The sequence below is a fragment of the Amblyomma americanum genome, chromosome 7, assembly GCF_052857255.1.
Source record: "Amblyomma americanum isolate KBUSLIRL-KWMA chromosome 7, ASM5285725v1, whole genome shotgun sequence".
NCBI lineage: Eukaryota > Metazoa > Arthropoda > Arachnida > Ixodida > Ixodidae > Amblyomma > Amblyomma americanum.
In genome coordinates this window covers 47,803,364-47,825,713 of record NC_135503.1, presented here as the reverse complement: position 1 = coordinate 47,825,713, position 22,350 = coordinate 47,803,364, and the positions used below count along the sequence as shown (strand labels likewise).

Here is a 22,350-nt window from a genome sequence, read left to right as displayed (position 1 = left end):
TCGCTCCGTATATCCTGGCATAGCCGAGCTAAGCCACTGCCAATTTTTAAAGCGAAAGCTTTACTGGCCTCAGGTTGAGCAGTTTCGCGTGATTCCTGGAGAGCCGTGCTGCGCATGCGCGAGGAGCAGTGAGGACGCACGGCGCATATCTCTCTCTCGCACCCTAGTCACAACTGCGCATGCGCCACTATTAGCACCGAGACACCGGTGTTCCGCCGCTGCGCAGCGGCCTTTCCTGAAAATGCAGCTTTCAACTTTCAGTTTTCTCTTTCTTCTTTCCCTCCCTCCTTTACCTCTTCCTTTACGGCGCGGATCGGGTGTCCACCGAGATATGCGAGACGGTTACTGTGCTTTGCGCGCTCGCCGCGCCATCTGGCATGACGTCATACCGCGCGGCTCGCCGCTGCCGCCGTTTGGTATGACGTCCCACCGCGTTCCTCGTCGTTGCGCCCGCCTCCGCTCGTGTCGCCAGCTGCGTCGCATGCCTGATTGCATGTCGGAGGATTGAAAAGGAGAGCTCGCGTGCGCCGCAACCATAGTTGTGTCGTCTTTAATGCGACAACATAGCTGGACAACCACACTAACCTGGACTTGCAATCAAGATTAACCAAGGCTAACCATGCTATGCCTTACGTATATCCTGGCATAGCCGAGCTTAGCCACTGCCAATTTTCTCTCTCTCTCTCTCGCTCCCTAGTCACTACTGCGCATGCGCCACTAGTAGCACCGAACCACAGGTGTTCCGCTGCTGCGCAGCGCCGCGATTTTCCTCAAAATCCAACTTTCAATTTTCAGTGTTCTCTTTTCACTTTCCGACCCGCCGCGGTGGCTCAGTGGTTAGGGCGCTCGACTACTGATCCGAAGTTCCCGGGTTCGAACCCGACCGCGGCGGCTGCGTTTTTATGGAGGAAAAACGCTAAGGCGCCCGTGTGCTGTGCGATGTCAGTGCACGTTAAAGATCCCCAGGTGGTCGAAATTATTCCGGAGCCCTCCACTACGTCACCTATTCTTCTTTTCTTTCACTCCCTCCCTTATCCCTTCCCTTACGGCGCGGTTCAGGTGTCCAAAGATATATGAGACAGATACTGCGCCATTTCCTTTCCCCAAAAACCAATTATTATTATTATTTCGCTTTGTATATCCTGGATTAGCTGCGCTAATTCACATTAAATTTGTTTGATGATGATGATTACGTCCTGAAAAAAAATGGCAGTGGCCTAGCTCGGAATGGCTCGGCTATGCCAGGATATATGTAGCGAAAGCAAGTGTGAAACTCCCCGGTTGGCCTTGTTCACATATTCCACAACGTATGAAGCACAGGCATAAACGTCCAGTATGACCTGTAGGTCCATGTTTGATTTCGGCACCGAGGCTATCCAAGGATTGAAGGGGTCGTGTCACTCTTACGCCTATTCTCTAGGCTAATGGCACGTTGTTCTTCGGTTTCTTGAGCCCGCCGCTGAAGTCTCTTGGTCGCATTCCATCGTTCATCACGGGCCGTCTTCAGTGAAGTAGGACTCAGGTCTCTCCTCCGGCTGCTGTCGCTGCTGCTAGCGTCGAGACACCGGACGTTAAACGTGCCTGTCCCGCGGCGGCATATTCACGGCGGCGTTTAGCCAGTCGTTCGGCGCGCTGTTCGTCTGTTTCCTGGGCGATTCGTTTCCTCTTCATCTCGTTCCGCTGTCGATTTCAGGCCTCCTCCAGCTTATCGGAATTGTCGCCGTCCATACTGTCGCCTCAACTGTGGTTGCGGCGCACGCCAGCTCTTCTTTTCAATCCTGTGACATCTTATTACGCATGCGACGCAGGTGTCGAAGCGAGCGGAGGCGCAAAAGAAACTCCTCTTCTCTGTTCATACTGAACGCATACAGCCACCCCAGGGCACAGGCTGGACCAGCCAAAGCCGCTATACTTAAAGCCCTACAAGTCGCAGGCCAAAACCCTACCCTAATTGTGGACGACTTCAACACTCAACACGGGCAATGGGGTCACGCAACAACATCCAGGAAAGGCACGGCCCTAATGGAGTTTATCCAGCAAAGAGGGCTAACCCAATACACGGACCCCATGCAACCTACCAGGATAGGCAACAGCGGGAACAGGGACGTGTGCCCAGACCTCATGGTAGGCAAAAATCTCCCAGACTTAAGCTGGAGCAACACCAGACAAAATCTGGGAAGTGACCATTATATCATAACGTCTAAAATCGCCATTGGCAATCTCGAACCCAAACCCAGAAAAAACAATCACCGACTGGGACAAGCCTAGGACGATCCGCGACCAAAGTCAGGAACCGATTACAGACCTAGAACAGTGGACACAAACCCTCCTATCGGATGTGGGAAAGGCCACTAAAGAACCATCACATGACCTAGGAGTAAATACGATTGACAGCCGACCTAAACACATGCGGGAGGCAAGGCAAAGCCTAGAAAAAAGATGGCTTAAACAAAAATACAACAAAAAGCTTAGAAATAGGATAGTCACACTCACGGAAGAAATTCAAGACCACTCCGCAGAACTCGCGAGACAGCAGTGGAACCATATCTGCGAAAATATAAATGGCAATCTAGGCACGAGAGAGACGTGGAATCTTCTGCGGCACCTCCTTGATCCGGAATCGAACAAAGCTACAACTCAAAAGGAAATCACCAAAATTCTAAATACAGACCCAGGCACGGATCAAGATATTATAAACACGCTACAGCACAAGTACTTCTGCACAACCCGAGAGACGAAGTCCCTACCTGATTGTAAAGGGCAACCTAATCCCATCCTGGACGCTGAGATAACGATGGCGGAAATAAGAGCAGCCCTCCTTAAGATACGCACGACATCCGTTCCGGGAGAGGACGGCATTAACAATAAGACACTCAGAAACCTAGACGACGCTTCCATCACAGCTCTCACGGACTTTGCGAACGGATGTTGGAGGGAAGGAAAACTTCCAGCGTCTTGGAAACATGCCACCGTCAAATTCATCCCAAAACCGGGCAAAAAGCTCGCGCTCGAAAACCTCAGACCTATTTCGCTTACTTCTTGCACAGGAAAACTGATAGAGAACGTCGTACTAGACAGACTGCAGTCCCACATGCACAGAGAGAATTTATATCCAAACACTATGGTCGGCTTTAAATCACATTTATCAACACAGGACACGATGCTCAGACTAGCAAACGAAGTCCTATCTCAGGAGCAAGAAAGGAGCACAAGGGCAATTCTAGCTCTAGATTTAACCAAAGCATTTGATAACGTCAAACACATAGGAATCCTAGATTCTCTTTCACTATTGAATGTAGGCGAAAGGACGTTTAACTACATCAAGTAATTTCTCTCTAATAGAGCAGCTAAAATTCAAATTGGCACAATCAAATCCAACACCTTCAGTTTAGGAGACAGAGGAACGCCGCAAGGATCGGTCCTGCCCTTATTATTATTCAGTATAACCCTCATCAAAATGGCACACAAACTCGCAAAAATCCCAGACCTAGAACACTCTTTGTACGCGGAAGATATCACCCTTTGGACCACCAAGGGAGTATCGGCACGATACAGAATACGCTGCAACAAGCGGCAGATGTAGTAGTAGAGGAGGCACAAGCCGTGGGACTTGCGTGTCCTCCCAAAAATCCGAATTCCTCATCCTACACCCAAAGCGTGAAAGAAAGAATAAAGCGCGTGAGATCAAAATCTACGTGGAAGGGGCAGTCATCCCAGAAGTGGAAACACTAAGAATATTGGGAATGCTGATACTGTCAAACCAAAAAAAAAACGACACACTAATTAAGAAACTGAGAAACACCCTCAACCAAACCTCCCTCCTCATAAGACGCATCGCGAATAGGCGATGATGAGTTAAAGAAGCCGAGACCAGGAAACTAATCCAAGCCTTTGTTCTTAGCGGAGTCATCTACTCTACACCATACGTCACCGTCACAGTCAGAGAAAGAGAAGACCTGGATGCCCTAATTAGACAATCCCACAAAATTGCGCTCAACCTCCCCCGTCATACCCCGAATGAAAAACTACTACAGTAAGGAATTCATAACACCTTAGCGGAAATGATGGAAGCACACCTCACCGCACAATACGGAAGACTATGAGGCACTGAAACGGGACGTTTCATCCTAAAGAAGGCAGGAATACAATGTGAAGGAATCCGTGCACACACCTTGCCAATTCCAAGACACCTGCACGAACACTTAATAGTCCATCCTCTGCCCCAAATTATGCATCCACACTACGGTACGGACAGAAGAAAGGCTAGGGCAGAAAAACTTCACGAAAGATTTTCAGTTCAGAAAGACACGGCGCATGTGGACGTTGCAGAACATGCGGACAGAGACGCCTTTTCTCTGGCAGTTGTCGATCATCGAGGGTCTCCCCTCGAATCGGCGACAATCGATAAAACAAAATTCCCGGAGGAGACCAAAGAAGCTATTACCTCCAACACTTTAAAACTTTAAAGCGACTTTAAAACCGAAATACGAAATTTTGCCATCCCGCCGCGGTGTCTCAGTGGTTAGGGCGCTCGGCTACTGATCCGGAGTTCCCGGGTTCGAACCCGACCGCGGCGGTTGCGTTTTTATGGAGGAAATACGCTAAGACGCCCGTGTGTTGTGCGATATCAGTGCACGTTAAAGATCCCCAGGTGGTCGAAATTATTCCGGAGCCCTCCACTACGGCACCTCTCTCTTCATTTCTTCTTTCACTCCCTCCTTTATCCCTTCCCTTATGGCGCGGTTCAGGTGTCCAACGATGTATGAGACAGATACTGCGCCATTTCCTTTCCCACAAAACCAATTACTATTATTATTTTGCCAAAGGAAGGGCCCACTCCGCAGCCATGAAAACTTTACAAAAAATCTCCAATACCCGCCAGATCACATTGATCTGGGTCCCCGCCCATTCGGGCCATCCTGGAAACGAGGCGGCGCACCAATTTGCCCGAGGATTCGTAGTTAACCGGGAGGTGCGCTACGCCGAGCTCAGGTCGGTCAAGGAGTGAGTGGCGGCCTACAAGGAAATTACTACCCACTGCAAGAAACACAAATCTTCCCGGAACCACTTATATCTCTGAGTAAAACACAAGTCAGCTGGCGGCAGCTCCAAAAAGACACTTTCTTTAATCCTGACGTGTACTCTATATGGTTCCCAGAGCAGTTCAGCCCCGTGTGTTCTTTATGTGGGCCCCATAAGGCAGACACACCACACATTCTATACTCATGTAATCAAGACAAGCCGTCGAACAGTCTGCAGCTCTATACCCAATCGTAGTGGGAGGCCGCACTGCTCAGCTCAGACCCGGAGGTTCAACTCCGAGTCACGGAGCGGGCCGAAGAGGTCGCCGAACGACATCGTCGGTCGGCCACCTGGCGACTGGCCTAGAAGAGGAGCCCACTGCGGGGAGCGGAACGTCGCCCCAACTTCTTTAATAAAGTTTACTTCCTCCTCCCCTGGATCATTCAGTTCAGTAGCCGAGCGCCTCAAAACATAGTTGAGCCATTGCGGCATGTGCGAGTTGTTTTGTAGTGCTACGTGATGTTTTCGTCAGCATATCATTACGACCAATCAGATACCATGCCAAAATTCTGTTATCGCAGTGGGCGAAGCAGTGATTAACCCTAATTTCTCATCACTGCTACGCGTTACAGCATAACCAAACGTTTTCAGCTAGCCATACGCTACAAGTAGTTTTGCACCGAATAGCATGGTATGTATGCTGTTGGGGCGATTTGGTTGGCATTTATAATTCTTAGAAAGGCAGTGCTGGCGCACGACGGACAAGGAAAAGTGGACACAACTGCACTGAAATAACAATTTTATTTTTGAAGACAACTGAACCCCTAGCAAAAATTCTAATAGGAAAACTAATAGCCTATTTGGTTATCGACAACTAATAGGCTATTAATCTAATAAACCTAGCAGCAAATACAAAATCCAATAGGCTATTAGACTAATTCTATTAGTTTTCTGCTCTAATAGTATACCAGCTCCCATCCCAGTTAATAAACCAATTGACTCCAATTGGGAACTTTAATCTTTTTTTTTTGGAAATCAAACGATTCATACATTACACTGATCAAGAAACAACTAATACAGTCACGCACCTAACATAAGCCCAACACATATCCATGTATACAATAAACTTTTGCTTCTGCTTATATATCCCATACGTGGGAATCCCATAATGTGGCTATTGGCGCTTACCGGTTAAACATAGTTATTTAATTCATTTTCGGCGGCAGAGAGAGCATAAATGATGTATACAATATGGCAGATTAAGCTGCAGATAGTTCTTATTATAAACTATAACAAAATATTGTAACAAAATGAGGTAAATACAAAATAAGGTAAGGCATATACATGCAGCCTTCTGAATATTTGCCCTATTTGCAAATACAGCCTTCTATTTGACTAATAAAAGAAATAATACAGAAATATATTACTCTAAAACAACTGCTTATTAGATTAACTGTAAAGCTTGTACATCATATACAAAACTCTGAGACTAATTTGGAAACTTACCTATACTTCAAATACGAAATTGCATTAGTCTAATACATAAACTCGTACATCAAATGCAAAAAAAGGTATTAGACTAATACAAACTTCTATTAGAATTTTGCTAGGGACCGCAGCTTTTATACTGTGCAAACAGAAAATTCACAAGCATAAGAAGGTGCAGACACTCATGTGCGAGGATACAAGGATGAAACGAGGCAAAACTATATGAGTCGTCACCTGCCTAATCGTTACCCACACAAAAAGAGAAAGGTCCGAAAAAGCAAAAAAAAAAAAGACGGGGGGGGGGGGGGGGATAAGCGGAGATAAACCTACAAAACATGATTCGTGATAAAAAGAAAATAGCTGGAACGATGTAAATGAAAGCCAACAACAAGGACGGCTAAACCAATGACAATGAGAAAGTGTAACAATACAATGGAACAAACAATACGGCTAAAAAGTCCTTTTATCCCAGTCACTTTTAAGCCTTACGTGCTGTGTTTGTTGGTTTTCACTTTTACTTTATTGTTACGCTTTTTCATTGTCACTAGTTTAATCATGTTAACTGTTGGATGTCATTCAAATCGTTCTAGCTAAATGTTTTATCGCGCATCAAGTGTTGTTGGTTTTTCGCACTTCAATCAACCCCCTCCCCTTTTTATTGCTTATTTGGACCTGTATCTTTTGCGTCGATAACGATTAGACAGGGGGCGACTCATATGGCTTTGCCTCATTTCATCCTTGTATATCCTTGCGCATGCGTGTCTCTGCCTTCTTTCAGCTGAAATAAATGTGCGCTCTGCATTTGCTATATTATTTTCGAGAGCAATGCGCTTGTAGAGAGGCACCTTTCGAGAGAAAAATACCGAAAAAAAAACTTTGTCGATACCCTTTAAGTTCTGACCGATGCTATACAGGCGCCGTTAAACTCATTTAATGAAGTCCTTGACATAACCATATTCACACAGTCCACGAAGTACTCGAACGAAGTTAGAAGCTAGGCCTTCTATTTGTGCATTATGTTGTGCATGTGCTGAGTTGGTACGCGGCGAGGCAGCTCTAGTGGCAGGGCTATAATGAACCAAGTTTGTATGGAGGTAACGGCTTAAGTGTGTGGTCATCCTAAATGCCTTGAGCCATCCTAAATGCCTTGAAGGAAATAAGGCGGAGATCTTGTCTTTAACCAAGATGGTAGGGAAATTGGTTTGTGCTAAATGTGTTCATTCTTAGAACCATAGCAAATCTACCTGTGGTTAAATTTGTGGCGATTATCTTGTTCCTTAGTACGCGTGGCTACGAATTAATTCGTGCGAGCGTTGCGTCACTACCGGTTTAAAAGTAAAATCACTTAAGCCTTGCTTAACTCGTAAAACAAGTAGGCTGCTTGGTTATATTACTATTTCTTCTGTGGGGCTATACTCAAGCTTTTTTGCTTAGCGAAAGAGATGCTGTTGTTTAATAAGAAGTCGGTTTAGCAAACCACGAAATCTTGAACTGATTTCCCAGAATCACGATTTGCTAAAACCGGCTTCTATAGGATGAAAAGCATCTACGTTACAGAGCAGAATAATTTAATATGCCTGACTCGTCGAATCAATATCGTCAAGTAGTTGGCTGAACATGCGCTGAAGGAAGCAACCAATTTCTTTTTTTTTCATTGAGCGTTTCCTTCTATCTAATAAATGCGACTTGAACGTTCTGGAACCCAGTTACTGAGTAAATATAAATTACCGTATTGTTACACAATAGTCACGACACTTCAGGTGGTCGAAATTTCCGGGGCCCTTCACTACGGCGTCCCTCATAGCCTGAGCCGCCTGAGCCACATTAAACCCCCATAAACCCTAAATTATATATATAAACCACTTGCTTTTTAGGCTTCGGGTGCAGGACTCTTTCCACTCCTCCTATAAGCTGCTACTTGCCGAACAGTTTGATCCAACTTGTCGTTGTCGTTAGAAAGGCTTTATTAAATCAAAGTGTAATAGGCATCGGTCCTTCTCTTTTTTTTTCGATGGAGATAATGAGGTGAGACTAAATGAAGCGCTGGAGCGGCATTGCAGGACAAAGCCCAGAACGTGTCCAGCGTCATCTTGGGGAAACAGATGTTTTCTAGAAGAACGATAAGCTGGGCAAATTGATGGTGGTTGCAGTTCTCGCCTGTTATATCTCTGGAAGTTTTCTTGCGGGATGCTGTTTTTGCAGGGGAAAAAAAAAATGCTGCTGTTTCTTTGTTTTTTTTTGTTTTTTAGTAATGCCGAACAAGAGGCAGTGGCGTCTGACGACTGCGGTTGCGCCTTCGTCCTAGCACGTTGCTAATGTGCGCAACGGAGAGGCTCTCTTATACGCCGTTATCACGAATTACGAGAGAGTTCACGACGGAAAGATTAAAGTTTCATGGCCTGCGTGACAAAGAGCAAGATTAGGTGGGTATTGAGACAAAAGCCTGCATAATGAGCATTCGCCAGCGCTGAACTTGCAAGTCCCTGGGGTAGGCTACATCCTCCCCCAACAATAAACAATGAACTTTTTCATGATTGTCGATTAAATTTCATCTCTGGGAACAAAGTTGAAACGTCCTTGTTTCAAGCCCCCGATAACTTTCACATTAAAACTCGAACGCTAGTTATAATTAAGCGAGTTGTTCCGCTAGGAAAAATCTAGTCATGGATAATTTTCGTTTTGACAGAAACTAATTACTCAAAAACGGTCAATGTTACATTTACTCTAGCCGAACTAACAATTTGTGCGAATAAAACGTTGATTACCTAGAAGCATCTGTCACACGGCGTTATAATATGTTCGTCACGGCTTATGTATTGCCATAGGACGATACGAAGCCCGGTCCGTAATCTATTTGACGAGCTTCAGCACCGGAACAAGGAAGGCGAGTCTTCACGACGGTGGAACGTCGCTGGTCTCCCATTCCTGATTGAAGCAGCTCAGAAGCGCCTTCCTTTTGCCAAGAGAGAAGTTTTGCAGCAATTGTTTGTTAACGCCGTCGGGGATCAGCTGCACACCGACGTCAAAGGCCGCTCAGGGCTATCAGCAATTCTCCGCTGTTATCTCTAGATGTTCTCTCTGTTTGTTATTAAGGCGAAAGCCTTTGATGACTAATTCTCCCGTCCTTCCGTCCGGCGTTACATCCAGCAACTCGATAAGAAAAAAATCCTTGTGCACGGTGGGATTCGAACCACCATCCTTCCGTTCCGCAGCCGAGCCTGCTAACTACTACGTCACTTCCAGGCTGCGTTTTTATGGAGGCAAAACGCTAAGGCAACCGTGTGCTGTGCGATGTCAGAGCACGTTAAATATCCCCAGGTGGTCGAAATTATTCCGGAGCCCTCCACTACGACACCTCTTTCTTCCTTTCTTCTTTCACTCCCTCCTTTATCCCGTCCCTTACGGCGCGGTTCAGGTGTCCGCCGATATATTAGAAAGATACTGCGCCATTTCCTTTTCCCCAAAACCAATTATTATTATTATTATCAACGCATATGCAGTTCTTGTCTAGGACGCTTGTGTGTTTACGGTAAGGCGCGAATCAGACGGATGCCTCCCAAACGCCTCCAGTGCCTCCAGCATTTAAGACTCACAAACAATTGTGTACTTAATTAACATCTTAACCACATATCAGTGACACAAGCAGCAACACTGCGCTAAAGGCTTTCGCCTCACCGCACTTTAGGTCAACAATTAAAGTGCCCCCCTTGAATTTTTCCAGATGCGGATTTCACGGCTAAGTGGTTGTTGATGATGATGATGATGTCCTCAGGCTAGAATAATCACGATTTCATTTTCGCAGACGCCACGCTTTACGGCGCTCGTGGACACGTGCCGATCCCCCGTGGAAGACGAAGAAGCTGTTCAACACCGCTTGAGACGAAGCCGCCACGAAGCCCCTGCCGAGAGCGTCGCAAACCGGGATGAGGCGTTATCGGCATCCGGCACTGCAGGTACGTCAAACTGGGGCCCAAGTATAGACTCACAGCGTGCGGAGAGCATATTCACGGGCATCCGAGTAGCCATACTCGCAGCAGACGTCGCCTGATGAGCGACTGGCAGCTACAGACGACCCGCACGTGAGGTTAAGGGCGCCATGCATGATACAACGGACATAGCTCATGTAAAGCCCTCAAGGGCCCTTGAGGTATCTATAATAAATAGCTGCGCTTCTTGGGTCTGCATAGTGGCCACCATGTGCACCTCGAAAGTAGCGGATCGAATTGGTTTCATCGAGTCGAGCCAGTCGCGCTACGCAGACGTGGGCGCAGAGGAGCGATTATTGAACGTAGATCTTGTATCTCCTCTTCCGTGACGCCTACCCGTGTGAAGCGAACTGAGTGTAGCTTGCCTGAAAGGCTATTCATTCAACGGACCTCCTGGAGGCGGGTTAACTCGCCTATAGCCCCACCGCCTGTCTTACTTCATCATGGTTTATATGGGCGAGGCATTTGGTTCCTCAATAAACAGACAAGCTCGGGCGATTTCACATGATATTCAATGTCTGTGGCGTAGCGACGCGAGCTAGCAATCTTCGCCTGTATACGGCGCCTGAGTGTTCCGCTGATGAATAGGACTTGTCCGGTTTGATCACTGTCATAAAGGGAAGGATTTTGATCCAAGGTCAGCTACCGAAACTAACTTGTTTTAAGATTTAATTCGCGCAAAAATGTCGATATTGACTTTCGTGAGGCAGCCTTGGCCGAAGTTTGTGCCGCCTCAGTCCGCATGTAAGCTTGCACTTCAAAATCCAGAGTATCCCGTTTTTTGTTCATTAGTGGTGTTTTTGTCTTATTACTCGTTCAGAGGCTTCGCGCCAAAAATGAAAACGCAAGTATGGTGTGCGCAGTAACTGGTTTTGGAAATAGTTGCTTATCTAGATTTATTTTTTTCGCGGACCATGGTGCATACTAAAGGTGATTGCATCATGCCACTCTAGGGTAAGGCAATACCACAATTTGTCTTGCTCATTGTTTTGAGCAGTGTTTTGCACATAACCTCATCTTGCATTACAGCAACAAGTTTTTCATGGTTGTATATTCTGAAACAGCGCGGGAAAAAGGAGAACGATATGCCGGGCACGAAAACCCGACACTTGTACAGTGCAGACTTCCAGTTGTCTTCGCAGTGTGTACAGCTTAATTGTGTCCTTTAATGTTCTCATTTTTCCGTGCAGTTTTTCCAAGTTTTGAACTTACATATGCACGAATGCTTTAAAATGCACCAATATACTGATAGCAACTTCTTGCGACAAGAGCCAATCAAAATGGTTTTAGTTGAGACAGTGATGAAGGATTGAGCCACAGTGTGGACAGGTAAGGGCGACGCATATCATTTCGTAATGATCTGGGAGGATGCGAACATCGTAATTTTTCCATTTTGCTGAGCCCCATGCGAAACCAGAAAAAACAGAAAGGAGAGAGATTTATCCTGTTGCGTAGTAAGTAGTGGCTGAAAACGTAAATAGCTGTTCTTTACCCGCCGCGGTGGCTCAGTGGTTAGGGCGCTCGACTACTGATCCGGAGTTCCCGGGTTCGAACCCGACCGCAGCGGTTGCGTTTTTATGGAGGCAAAACGCTAAGGCGCCCGTGTGCTGTGCGATGTCAGTGCACGTTAAAGATCCCCAGGTGGTCTAAATGATTCCGGAGCCCTCCACTACGGCACCTCTTTGTTCCTTTCTTCTTTCACTCCATAATTTATCCCTTCCCTTACGGCGCGGTTCAGGTGTCCGACGATATATGAGACAGATACTGCGCCATTTACTTTCCCCCAAAACCAATTATTATTATTATTATTATTATTATTATTATTATTATTATTATTATTATTATTATTATTATTATTATTATTATTATGTTCTTATTGGGGTAATAAGACAGAAATGCGGTAAGTCTTCAAGTTATTCCAGATGACATGAACGTTAGAAGCGGGTCTAGAAACTTCGCTTTATCTTTCACTTAAGGGCGCTTTCTTTGGCCCTGTGAAACGGAAGTTTCGCATTTTTCATAACATGAAGATTTTTAGAATTGCATTTTGTCTCAAACTAGACACGCTGCTTCCTTCTTGAAAACGAAGCTTTCTTCAACCAAAACGAAAGCTCACGAGCTGTAAATATGCTCGATTTTGGTCCGGCATACTAAGTGGGAACCTGCATGCCTCCGTCGTTTTCACACAGGTGCAGTCACCATCCTCCTGCGGAGAAGCGCCCCCTACCAGTCTTGGTTCAAAAATCTGGCTGCTTCTCGGCGCTCTGTGTGTCGCCGTACTGCTCATTGTGGTACTCACCTCTTTCGTCTTAATGATGACCCGCCAACCGCGGAGCGCAGGGGCCCAAGTCCAAAAGCTCCTGATCACGTGTCAAAGCGCCGGCTGCTTCGAGTACGAGGGACTCCTGCGAGACACGCTCAACACCTCGGTCGACCCGTGCCAAGACTTCAAGGCGTTCGTCACGTCACGCTGGCTGCCGACCCGGTCAAGCGACATTACCACGCGCTGGTCCATGCAGTGGAACGTCAAGTACCGGTGGGCTCGAATGCTGGCAGACGAAATTCGTCTGCGCCGCTTCAAGGTGCCCGCTATGAACATCGTCGCCACTTCCTACGCGGCTTGTGCGAATCGCGAAGGCGAGGATGCAGAAAGGACGCGAAAGGTCTTCAAGCAGCTGCTGCGCAATCTCAGCATCCCCTGGCCCGAAGTTCCGGTGGAGCCTGTGGACAAGCTCGACGTCCTCTTCAACCTCTTCATCAAATGGGATATACCACTCTGGTTCAGCGTAAAGATGCCCCCTCAGACAACGGCTGCAGGCGAGAAGATCATCTGGATTGGCCACAGCGCGTACATAGACTTTTGGACCAACTTGTACAGAGAGATGGAGACCGAATCGAAAATTCACAACCACGTTCAGCAATACATCGATTATTTCTCGTTTCCCTTGACACCGGAGGACAAATCCGCGCCGAAGGTAAACTATTATGAGGTTTTTAACATTACTAGGAGTATCGTGTACGCGCTCGAGCTTTTGTGTGACAGAAGCGCACGAGGGTACACGATCGAAACCCTAACCAAACAACTGCGCATCAACACAAGTCTTTGCATTTCTTTGATGAACAAGTACTTCCGCCCTAAGGAAGTCTTTTCGCCAGCAGACAAGGTGTTAATCGAAACGGACAGTATCACCTACGTCGCAAGCCACTTGAACCAGATCTACAATTCCAGCGTCATTCGAAGCCACCTGGGTTGGTGGGTTCTCCAGATCTTTGCCCCATTAGCGGATAACTTATTCTTTATCAGCAAGTACGGAACCAAATCCGCCGCCGACAGTCTACGACCACTGTTTTGTCAAATCCAAACGGAACACTCTTTCAAACTACTCGTCCTAGCCAACCACGTGGCCTTGAACTTTCCACCAAGCGTTAGGAGGGACGTGGACCAACTCCTGAACGGCGTACGAGAAACAGCGGCTGCGTACTACGAAGCGTCCAGTGTGTCCAAAGAAGTGAATATCGCGCGCAAGCTCAGGCAAATGAAGATCAACTTGTGGCCAAGACCCGAGTATCTATCCAAAGAGGTGCTCGCCCGCATCTACGCCCAGCACGGTACGGATGAGCACACAACACTGGAACACTGGATCGCTGAGCGGAAAGCGAACGCTGAGCACATTGGCAGCGATGTCTATTTCGAGTCCATGAGGTTACCGCACTCGTTTTCCGACAAGCCTTTTGTATATGACAGCCTCCTGAATACTATGACCGTCTCGATGCTGGGGGCGCACGCGCCTTTCTATTACACCGATGGCATCGAGGCGGCGAATTATGGCGGTCTGGGAGCGACATTCCTGAAGACTGTGTTTCAGGGCATAAACTACGAGCTGCGCAAAGATGATCTGTATAACTCACGTGAAGACGACAAAGGGGTTGGACAAAGCAGCATTGGTTGCAGGGACATCAGAAATGTGAGCAGGAAAAGCCTGTCACATGTTTTGCGCTTCTTTGAAGCGAGACAGGCGGAAGAGAAGCCCTCGAACAACATTTGGAGTTATCCTCCCGAAGCGTTTTTCTTCATCAGTTATTGCCACACACAGAGCCGACTTGATTTCGCGTTCGAATGCAATGACGAACTGCGCGGACTCGAGAGTTTTGTGGACGCCTTCCGCTGCCCGCGTGGTTCCGGCATGAATCCTTGAGCGAGAAATGATTGAGTGTGTACCCGAGTGCGTGTTAGGACGGTTGACAGTCGCGTCTACCTTTTCGAAGAAATCCTATTCGTTTGCTTGCATAGAAAATAGATGCGAAAAAGTGGGCTCTGACTGTGTAGTGTCTGTGTCGCATAGGCCAGAGTATGCATGTCGCCAACGGAACACAATGAAGAGGTGTGGGGGGCAAGGGCTTTTAAATTATCGAGATAGATTGCAGTGAAACTCCTTCTGCTGTTACTGGGAAAAAGCGTGCTCATGAATGCTTATCGAAACATGTAAGTTTTCTTTTTTAGAATAGGACTCCTGCTGCAATGATTTCCAGTATGTTTGTGAGCACAGACTTTTTTGCGTACTTATGCGGAAACAGCGTTTTCGTATGCAGTGGGACATGACATTGCCATGTTGTAGAACGATATAAGGGTCTAATTAGAGGCAGATGGTGTCATATTCATTGAAAAAAAAGCTGTTTCCTTGATATATCCTGAAGAATTTCCAGAAGATATCGCCTTAAAGAAGTGCCTTAAGAAGTGTGTAGAGGGCATTTGTTAGGTATACTGTCTGGTCATGCATGGCAGTTTACCGCTATCCCTCAAGAGATAAGTATATAATAGTTGTATTTTAGTGGTACCCAGCTGTGGGGCTAAAGAAGCTCAGGCTAACGAAAGGGCTAAACTTGACAACGCGGAGATCGATGGAAAGAAAAATGATAGGCTTAACGTTAAGTGACTGGAGGAGAGCCGAGTGGACAAGAAAACAAAACTAATTTTAATGACGTCCTAACCGAAAGCAAGAACAAATTTGCATGGGCCGATGATGTAATGCGAAGGCTGAATAACCGGTGGTCGTTAGAAGTGACAGACAGCTGTCATAACAGCCGTCATTCATAGCTATTTCTGCAGGGAGAAATATACAGGGATGACGAAAAGCAGAGGTAAGATGAAAGCGCGGACAAAGATGCAGAGGGCTCCCATATTACACGCGTAACTTTCATGAAAGGTACATGGCCTATGTTGGCGAATGTACATTACGTTGAACTGAATAACGCCGCGCTGGTTCAGTGGTTATGGTGCTCGGCTGCTGACCTTGGAAGACGCGGTTTCGATCCCGGCCACAGCGGTCGCATTTCTATGGAGGCGAAATTCTAGAGGCCCGTGAACTGTGCGATGTCGGTGCACGCTAAAGAATCCCAGGTGGTCGAAAATTCCAGAGCCTTCCCCTACGGCGTCCTTCATAGCCTGAGTCACTTTGGGACTTTAAACACCGATAAGCCCGATTCTTTAAACTTAGATGTGTAAATAGTGTCATCGAAGTGATGAGATTTCCCTGTTAAATACCTGTGAGGTCGTGGAATAATTTCCTGTTTACAACATGCATGTTCAGGCAAAATTTAAAAAAAAATTGACTTTAATACTGAAGGCAAAATCGGTCCGCATGAAAATAGCGAACGAAGTGTTGGCCAGTTTTATGAAATATTTACCGCGTTAGCTTCATGGCGTACAAAACAATCTGCCTGCGACAGAAACGATTCTAAATTCAGCTGAAAAAAATAACGCACTGCTAGGCGCAGCAAATTCTCACAAAAACGTGAGATTTCGCGGCGTACACGATTGTGTATTCCTTGGGGGATATCGAAGGAGACAACCAGCTTTTCTATTAATGCGCAAAATGAAGCTGAGTACCCACAGTTAGTTCCTGAAAAAATATTGCTCTAAAAATAGCAGTAGCCAATAAACCGACGAGCATGGTTAGGTGGCATTATATATCAAAGGGACGTTTTTCGTATAGACATGTAAAAGGTCTGTGCTCACAAACATACCGGAGAGCTTCGCAGCAGGAGCCCTGCGCAGAAGAGAAAATCTATGAAATGTGTCGACAAGCATTTATGAGCACAGTTTTGCGCCATAACAGCCTAATGGGAGCCGTTGGTATTCCGAGAATCCAGAAGTCCTTACGCTACAGATTTTCATTGTTCACAATTGGTAGCTATGCTCTGGAAGTGGTCAGAGAATAAGTCTACTTAGGGCAGGTAGTGACCGCTGATGTGGATCATGAGGGGGTAATAACTAGAGTAAGAATAGGGGTGGAGCACAAATGGCAGGTTCTCTCAGATCGTGTATGGCAGCTTACCAATATCCCTGAAGAGAAAAGTGCACAACAGCTGTGTCTTACCGGCACTCAACTATGGGGAAGAAACGTCGAGGCTAACGAAAAGGGTTCAGCTGAAGTTGAAGACAACGCAGCGAGCTATGGAGAAAAAAGACATACTAGTCGAAATCAAGAGGAAGAAATGGGCTTGGGAAGGGCACGTAATGCGAAGGCGAGATAACCGCTGTTACTTCAGAGCAACGTAGCGGATTCCAAGAGAAGGCAAGCGTAGCAGGGGGCGGCAGAAAGTTAGGTGGGCGGATGAGATTAAGAAGTTTGCAGGGATAGGGAGGCCGCAGCTGGCAAAGGACAGGGTTAATTGGAGAGACATTGGAGAGGCCTTTGCCCTGCAGTGGGTGTAGTCAGGCTGATATTGATGATGACATACTTTGGCGCATGCGACACAAACACTACACAATCAGAACCCACTTTTCCGCATCTATTTTTTACGCATGCAAGCAGATGAGACTTGTGCGAGAAGATGAACGCGACATCAACCGTCCTAGCGTACGCACTCGGGCACACATCTCTGAGTTATCACTCAAGGGTTCATGCCGGAGCCACGCGGACAGCGGAAGGCGTCCACAAAGCTCTGGACTCCGCGCAGTTCGTCATTGCAATCGAAAGCGAAATCAAGTCGGCTCTGGGTGTGGCAATAACTGATGAAGAAGAACGCCTCGGGAGGATAACTCCAAATGTTCGACGGCTTCGTTTCCGTCTTTCTTGCTTCAAAGAAGCGCAAAACATGTGACAGGCTTTTCCTGTTCACGTTCCTGCTGCCTTTGCAACCAACCGTGATATGACCAAGCCCTTCGTCGTCTTCACCCGAGTTGTAACGGAGATCATCTTCGATGCGTAGCTCGTAGTTTATGCCCTGAAGCACAGCCTTCAGGAAAGCCGCACCCAGACCGCCATAATTGGCCGCCTCGATGCCGCCTGTGTAATAGAACGGCGCGTGCACCCCCAGCATCGAGACGGTTATGGTATTAAGGAGGCTGTCGTATACAAAAGGCTTGTCGGAAAACGAGTGCGCTAACCTCGTGGATTCGAAGTAGGCATCGGTGCCGATGAACCTGGCGTTCGCTTTCCGCTCAGCGATCCAGTGTTCCAGTGTGGTGCGCTCATCCGTACAGTGTTGGGCGTAGATGCGGGCGAGCACATCTTTGGACAGATACTCGGGTCCTGGCCACAAGTTGATCTTCATTTGTCTGAGCTTGCGCGCGATATTCACATACTTGGACACATTGGACGCTTCGTAGTACGCAGCCGCTGTTTCTCGTACGCCGTTCAGAAGTTGGTCCACGTCACTCCGAACGCTTGGTGGAAAGTTCAAGGCCACGTGGTTGGCTAGGACGAGTAGTTTGAAAGAGTGTTCCGTTTGGACTTGACAAAAGAGGGGTCGAAGAGTGTCAGCCGCTGCTTCGGTGCCGTACTTGGTGATGAAGAACAGGTTATCGGCTAACGGGGCAAAGATCTGGAGAACCCACCAACCCAGGTGGCTTCGTATGACACTCGAATTATACATGTGGTTCAAGGTGTGCGCGACATAATTGACACTGTCCGGCTTGGCAAATACCTTGTCTGCTGGCGAGAAGCTTTCGTTAGGGTGGAAGTACTTGTTCATCAACGAAATCCAGCGACTTGTGTTGATGCGCATTTGTTTGGTTAGAGTTTCGACCGTGTACTCTCGTGGACTGCTGGCACACAAAAGTTTGAGCGCGTACACGATACTTCTAGTAATGTTAAAAACCTGATAATAGTCTATCTTCGGCGCGGATACGCCCTCCGATGCCAAGGGAAACGAGAAGTATTTGACGAACTGCTGGACATAGGCGTGAATTTTTGAGTCTGTGTCCATCTCTCTGTACAAGGTGATCCAGAAGTCTATGTACGAGCTGCGCCCGAGCCTAATGATCTTCTCTCCTGCGGCCGTCTTTTCGGGGAGCACCTTTACGCTGAACCAGAGTGGTATATCCCATTTGATGAAGAGGTTGAAGAGGACGTCCAGCTTGTCCACAGGCTCCACCGGAACTTCGGGCCAGGGGATGCTGAGATTGCGCAGCAGCTGCTTGAAGACCGTTCGCGTCCTTTCTGCATCCTCGCCTTCGCGATTCGCACAAGCCGCGTAGGAAGTGGCGACGATGTTCATAGCGGGCACCTTGAAGCGGCGCAGACGTATTTCGTCTGCCAGCATTCGAGCCCACCGGTACTTGACGTTCCACTGCATGGACCAGCGCGTGTCGACCTCCCGGGACCGGGTTGGCAGCCAGCGGGACGTGACGAACGCTTTGAAGTCTTGGCACGGGTCGACCGAGGTGTTGAGCGTGTCTCGCAGGAGTCCCTCGTACTCGAAGCAGCCGGCGCTTTGACACGTGATCAGGAGCTTTTGGACTTCGGTCTCAGCGTCGCGCGGTCGCCGGACCACCAATGAGAGGACAGAAATGAGTACCACAGTGAGCAACACTGCGGCAGCCAGAGCGCCGAGGAGCGACCACACTCTCGGACCCAGACCGGAAGGGGGCGCTTCTTTCCAGGTGGATGTTGACATCATCTGCGTGAAAACGATGGAGGAGTACAGGATTGCTTTTCGTACGCGGGACCAAAGCAGGCGCAACTGTGCAGTTCGTGGGGCTTTGTTTTTCAAGAACAAAACTTCGTTTTGAAGAACAATGCACCTGTCTGGTAGGGAAAATGAGGCAGTGACTCTTACAAATCCTCACATTATAAGGTTTGTGAAACGTTCTCTTGAGAGTAGGTGATGATGTTGAATTTTTATGGCGCAAGGGCCGCGTTGACCAAAGAGTGCCATAGCACAAGGTAGTTTTCGTTGCACAAGGTGGGGTTAATGACCCATTTCGCAAGCATTTCACCCTAAAGAAGCCGAGCATCAGACCTGGTGAACGCTTGTACCCATTGCATCACCGGTTGGTACACGGTGGCACTGGGGATCGAACCCAGCACCTCCCGCATGCGAGGTTGATGCTCAACCTACTAGGCCACGGCTGCGCTGCCTCTTGAGAGTAGGGATATGCGACTAGTATTTTTTTAAAAACCGAATCGAATACAATACAGCGAATACGAACAGTGTAGCTTTGTTTCCGAGTCAAATATAGGTAGGTGTGTTAAAACCGATTCAAGCACGAATTGGATAGGGATAGAACAAAACCGAATACGACTCGAATGTTTCTACGAATACTCGCTAACTGTTCGAGTATTCGTAGAAAACGAATAATCATGCGAAACAGCCGAGCGCTGGCGGCGGCGCTGCGGTACAGCACTAAGACTCACGAGGATAGCTATAGGCGTTGAAAGACTGAACATTGATCTGCACTGGGAATTACGCGCTAACTGAATCCGCAGCCGTCGCTGCGCACATGGTGACCACTATATATGAGCAAAGAAGAAGAGCGAATATTGGAGGGGACACTTAAGCTCCTCCTTAAGGGTATACCGCGATACCATGATTAATTTCCACATATGCAGAAGGTAATTCTCTCCTTTACATTCATAGATCCCTCGGAGTCCTCACATCCCTCCTGGCGCAGTGGTGCAGCGGTTAAGCGATGCTCCACAGCCCCGCGATGGCAGGTGCTCCCAGCGGTGGGTCTTGTGCGACCCAGCTTGATCTTCCCGAGCGAGCAATTATTAATTAAACTGCCACCCGCCAAGGTGAGCAGGCTGTGATGACGCGGCAAAGTCTTGTGACCTATGTGGCCCACTTACTTCCCAGGTTGCTCCCTGGGCACCACCTGCCAGAGTCAAGCTCGTGGTTTTTTGCTGAGAGAGCCGACGCCGCCAACGCCGACACTGGACTTTCTGGACAACGAGGCCTTTTAGGCTATACCGTTTAAACAAAGCCAATTAGTTTGAATGCACTGTGGAAGCTTTGTCCGTTGTACCATCATGGCCCGTTCACTGCGGCAGATTTTCTCAGCCCTAACCACTGTGCGTCGGGGCCCACCGGTGGGCCACCCTTAAATTTTCTTGGGCGTGTCCTGACCCACAAGGAAGACGCCGGCGAAGCGAACTTCGTGGATCCGCGAACAGATGGCAGCAGCAACATGGCGTGTATGCTTTCTTAGGCTCTGTGAAAAAAAAAAATCTGAGCTGTACGTCCCACGGCTTCATCACGAGATTCAGTATTTGTGGCCGCACATCATGAATACCTACAACGCAGTTACCTACGACGCAGCCTACGACCTACGACTCGGTTACCTACGACGCAGTGAATGCGCTAAAGTAACGTCCGTCTGTACCAGCCAGTTGCTCATTAAATGACGTCTTCAGCAAATCTCCTGGCTACCCGGAGACCCGTGAGCCCCCACGCTGTGAGCCTATACTTATGCCCCTATTCGACGAACCTGGACAGCCGGATGCTGATGACTCCTCATACCGGTTGGCGACGCTCTCGGCAAGGGCTTCATGGCAGCTTCGTCCCGAGAGATGATGAGCTTCTTCTTCTTCTTCGTCATGAACAGCGGGTCGGCTTCTTCTTTTTCTTCCGCGGGTGACTGGCACGTGTCCACATGAGTCGTAAAGCGTGCCGCCCGCGAAAAAGAAACGTGATTATTCTAAGCACCCAGCCACTGTTAAATCCGCTTCTACAGATAACAACACTGTTCAAAGAAATGGGGAAGAGGAGGAAGAGCAATTAAGTTTATTTACTAGAAAAACAACAAAGAGAAGTCACTACACCACCCTAACACGCAGGATAAGGACGCGCACATTTTTTTTTTCAGCTAATCCTCCTCGGTTGTCTGCCTGTTTGCAGATGTGAGACTTGCAGGAGCCAGACACACTAGATAATTGGCTACTTCAGCCTCGACGAGCGCAGAACGGTCGTGGCGCGTCGGATAAGGGACACGTCGAGAGAATGCGACTAAAGAAAAGGAGTGCCTTGCATACATCGTGTTTTCGCAGCTCCAAAGACGAAGCTACCGACAAGCGGTTCGGAAAGGGGCAGCGGGCCCGCTCGGACGCAGACGACTGTCAACAGCCACCTTCCGTTACGCGTCCTGCGCGCTCCGTCCTTAGCGCCATGCTTGGTGCAAAACGCCGGACCCGCGTTCATCATGCAAGGAGGGCACCCATGACTTCGCATGAAAAAAACGTCACTTCCGGCACAATTTTTGTCATGCAGTTCGGATAGCGAGGGCCTCTCTTTACATTTCATTCCTTCATGGTGGCTGAGTAGAGAGCATTTACTGCACGACACAACCAGTGCACCTGCACAGAGTAACAGCGGGATAAAGAAACAAAGGTCCTCAGTTTAGCTGCCTGACGCAGCTCTCGGCAGATGGCGTAAGCAGTCCTTTGATTTGAACTGCCAGGAGAGGTCTTTTGCAGCGATGGCAGCATTACTTCTATAGACTATAGCTGCATGACGGACTCTTGGCTGACTTTTCCCAGTGTTTATGCTTCGTTGTCTCTCCGGAAACTGCCGGAGGGTTCCGGAAACCGGAATCTGCATCGTTATGCAGACGTAAATTTTTCGGGAAGTT

General features: G+C 47.9%; 2 protein-coding genes across 2 annotated transcripts; one reads left to right on the top strand and one right to left on the bottom strand.

Annotated features, from left to right (window-relative positions):
- Positions 1-10,393: 10,393 nt before the first annotated feature.
- LOC144097098 (uncharacterized) lies at positions 10,394-14,882 on the top strand. Its single transcript, XM_077629887.1, has 2 exons — positions 10,394-10,463; positions 12,686-14,882. The coding sequence occupies exons 1-2, from the start codon at positions 10,434-10,436 to the stop codon at positions 14,690-14,692; spliced, it is 2,037 nt and encodes a 678-aa protein (XP_077486013.1). The 5' UTR covers positions 10,394-10,433; the 3' UTR covers positions 14,693-14,882.
- A 2,508-nt stretch (positions 14,883-17,390) lies between these two features.
- On the bottom strand, positions 17,391-19,397 carry LOC144097671 (neprilysin-2-like). The gene has a single exon (XM_077630322.1). It carries the CDS (start codon positions 19,395-19,397, stop codon positions 17,391-17,393), a length of 2,007 nt encoding a protein of 668 aa, XP_077486448.1.
- Between the last annotated feature and the right edge of the window lie 2,953 nt (positions 19,398-22,350).

Bases quoted from the DNA above. Each gene is read 5' to 3' on its own strand.
- LOC144097098 (XM_077629887.1), top strand. From the start codon at position 10,434: ATGAGGCGTTATCGGCATCCGGCACTGCAG. The intron at 10,464-12,685 runs GTACGTCAAACT...GTTTTCACACAG, and splicing joins ATCGGCATCCGGCACTGCAG to GTGCAGTCACCATCCTCCTG.
- LOC144097671 (XM_077630322.1), bottom strand. From the start codon at position 19,397: ATGTCAACATCCACCTGGAAAGAAGCGCCCCCTTCCGGTCTGGGTCCG.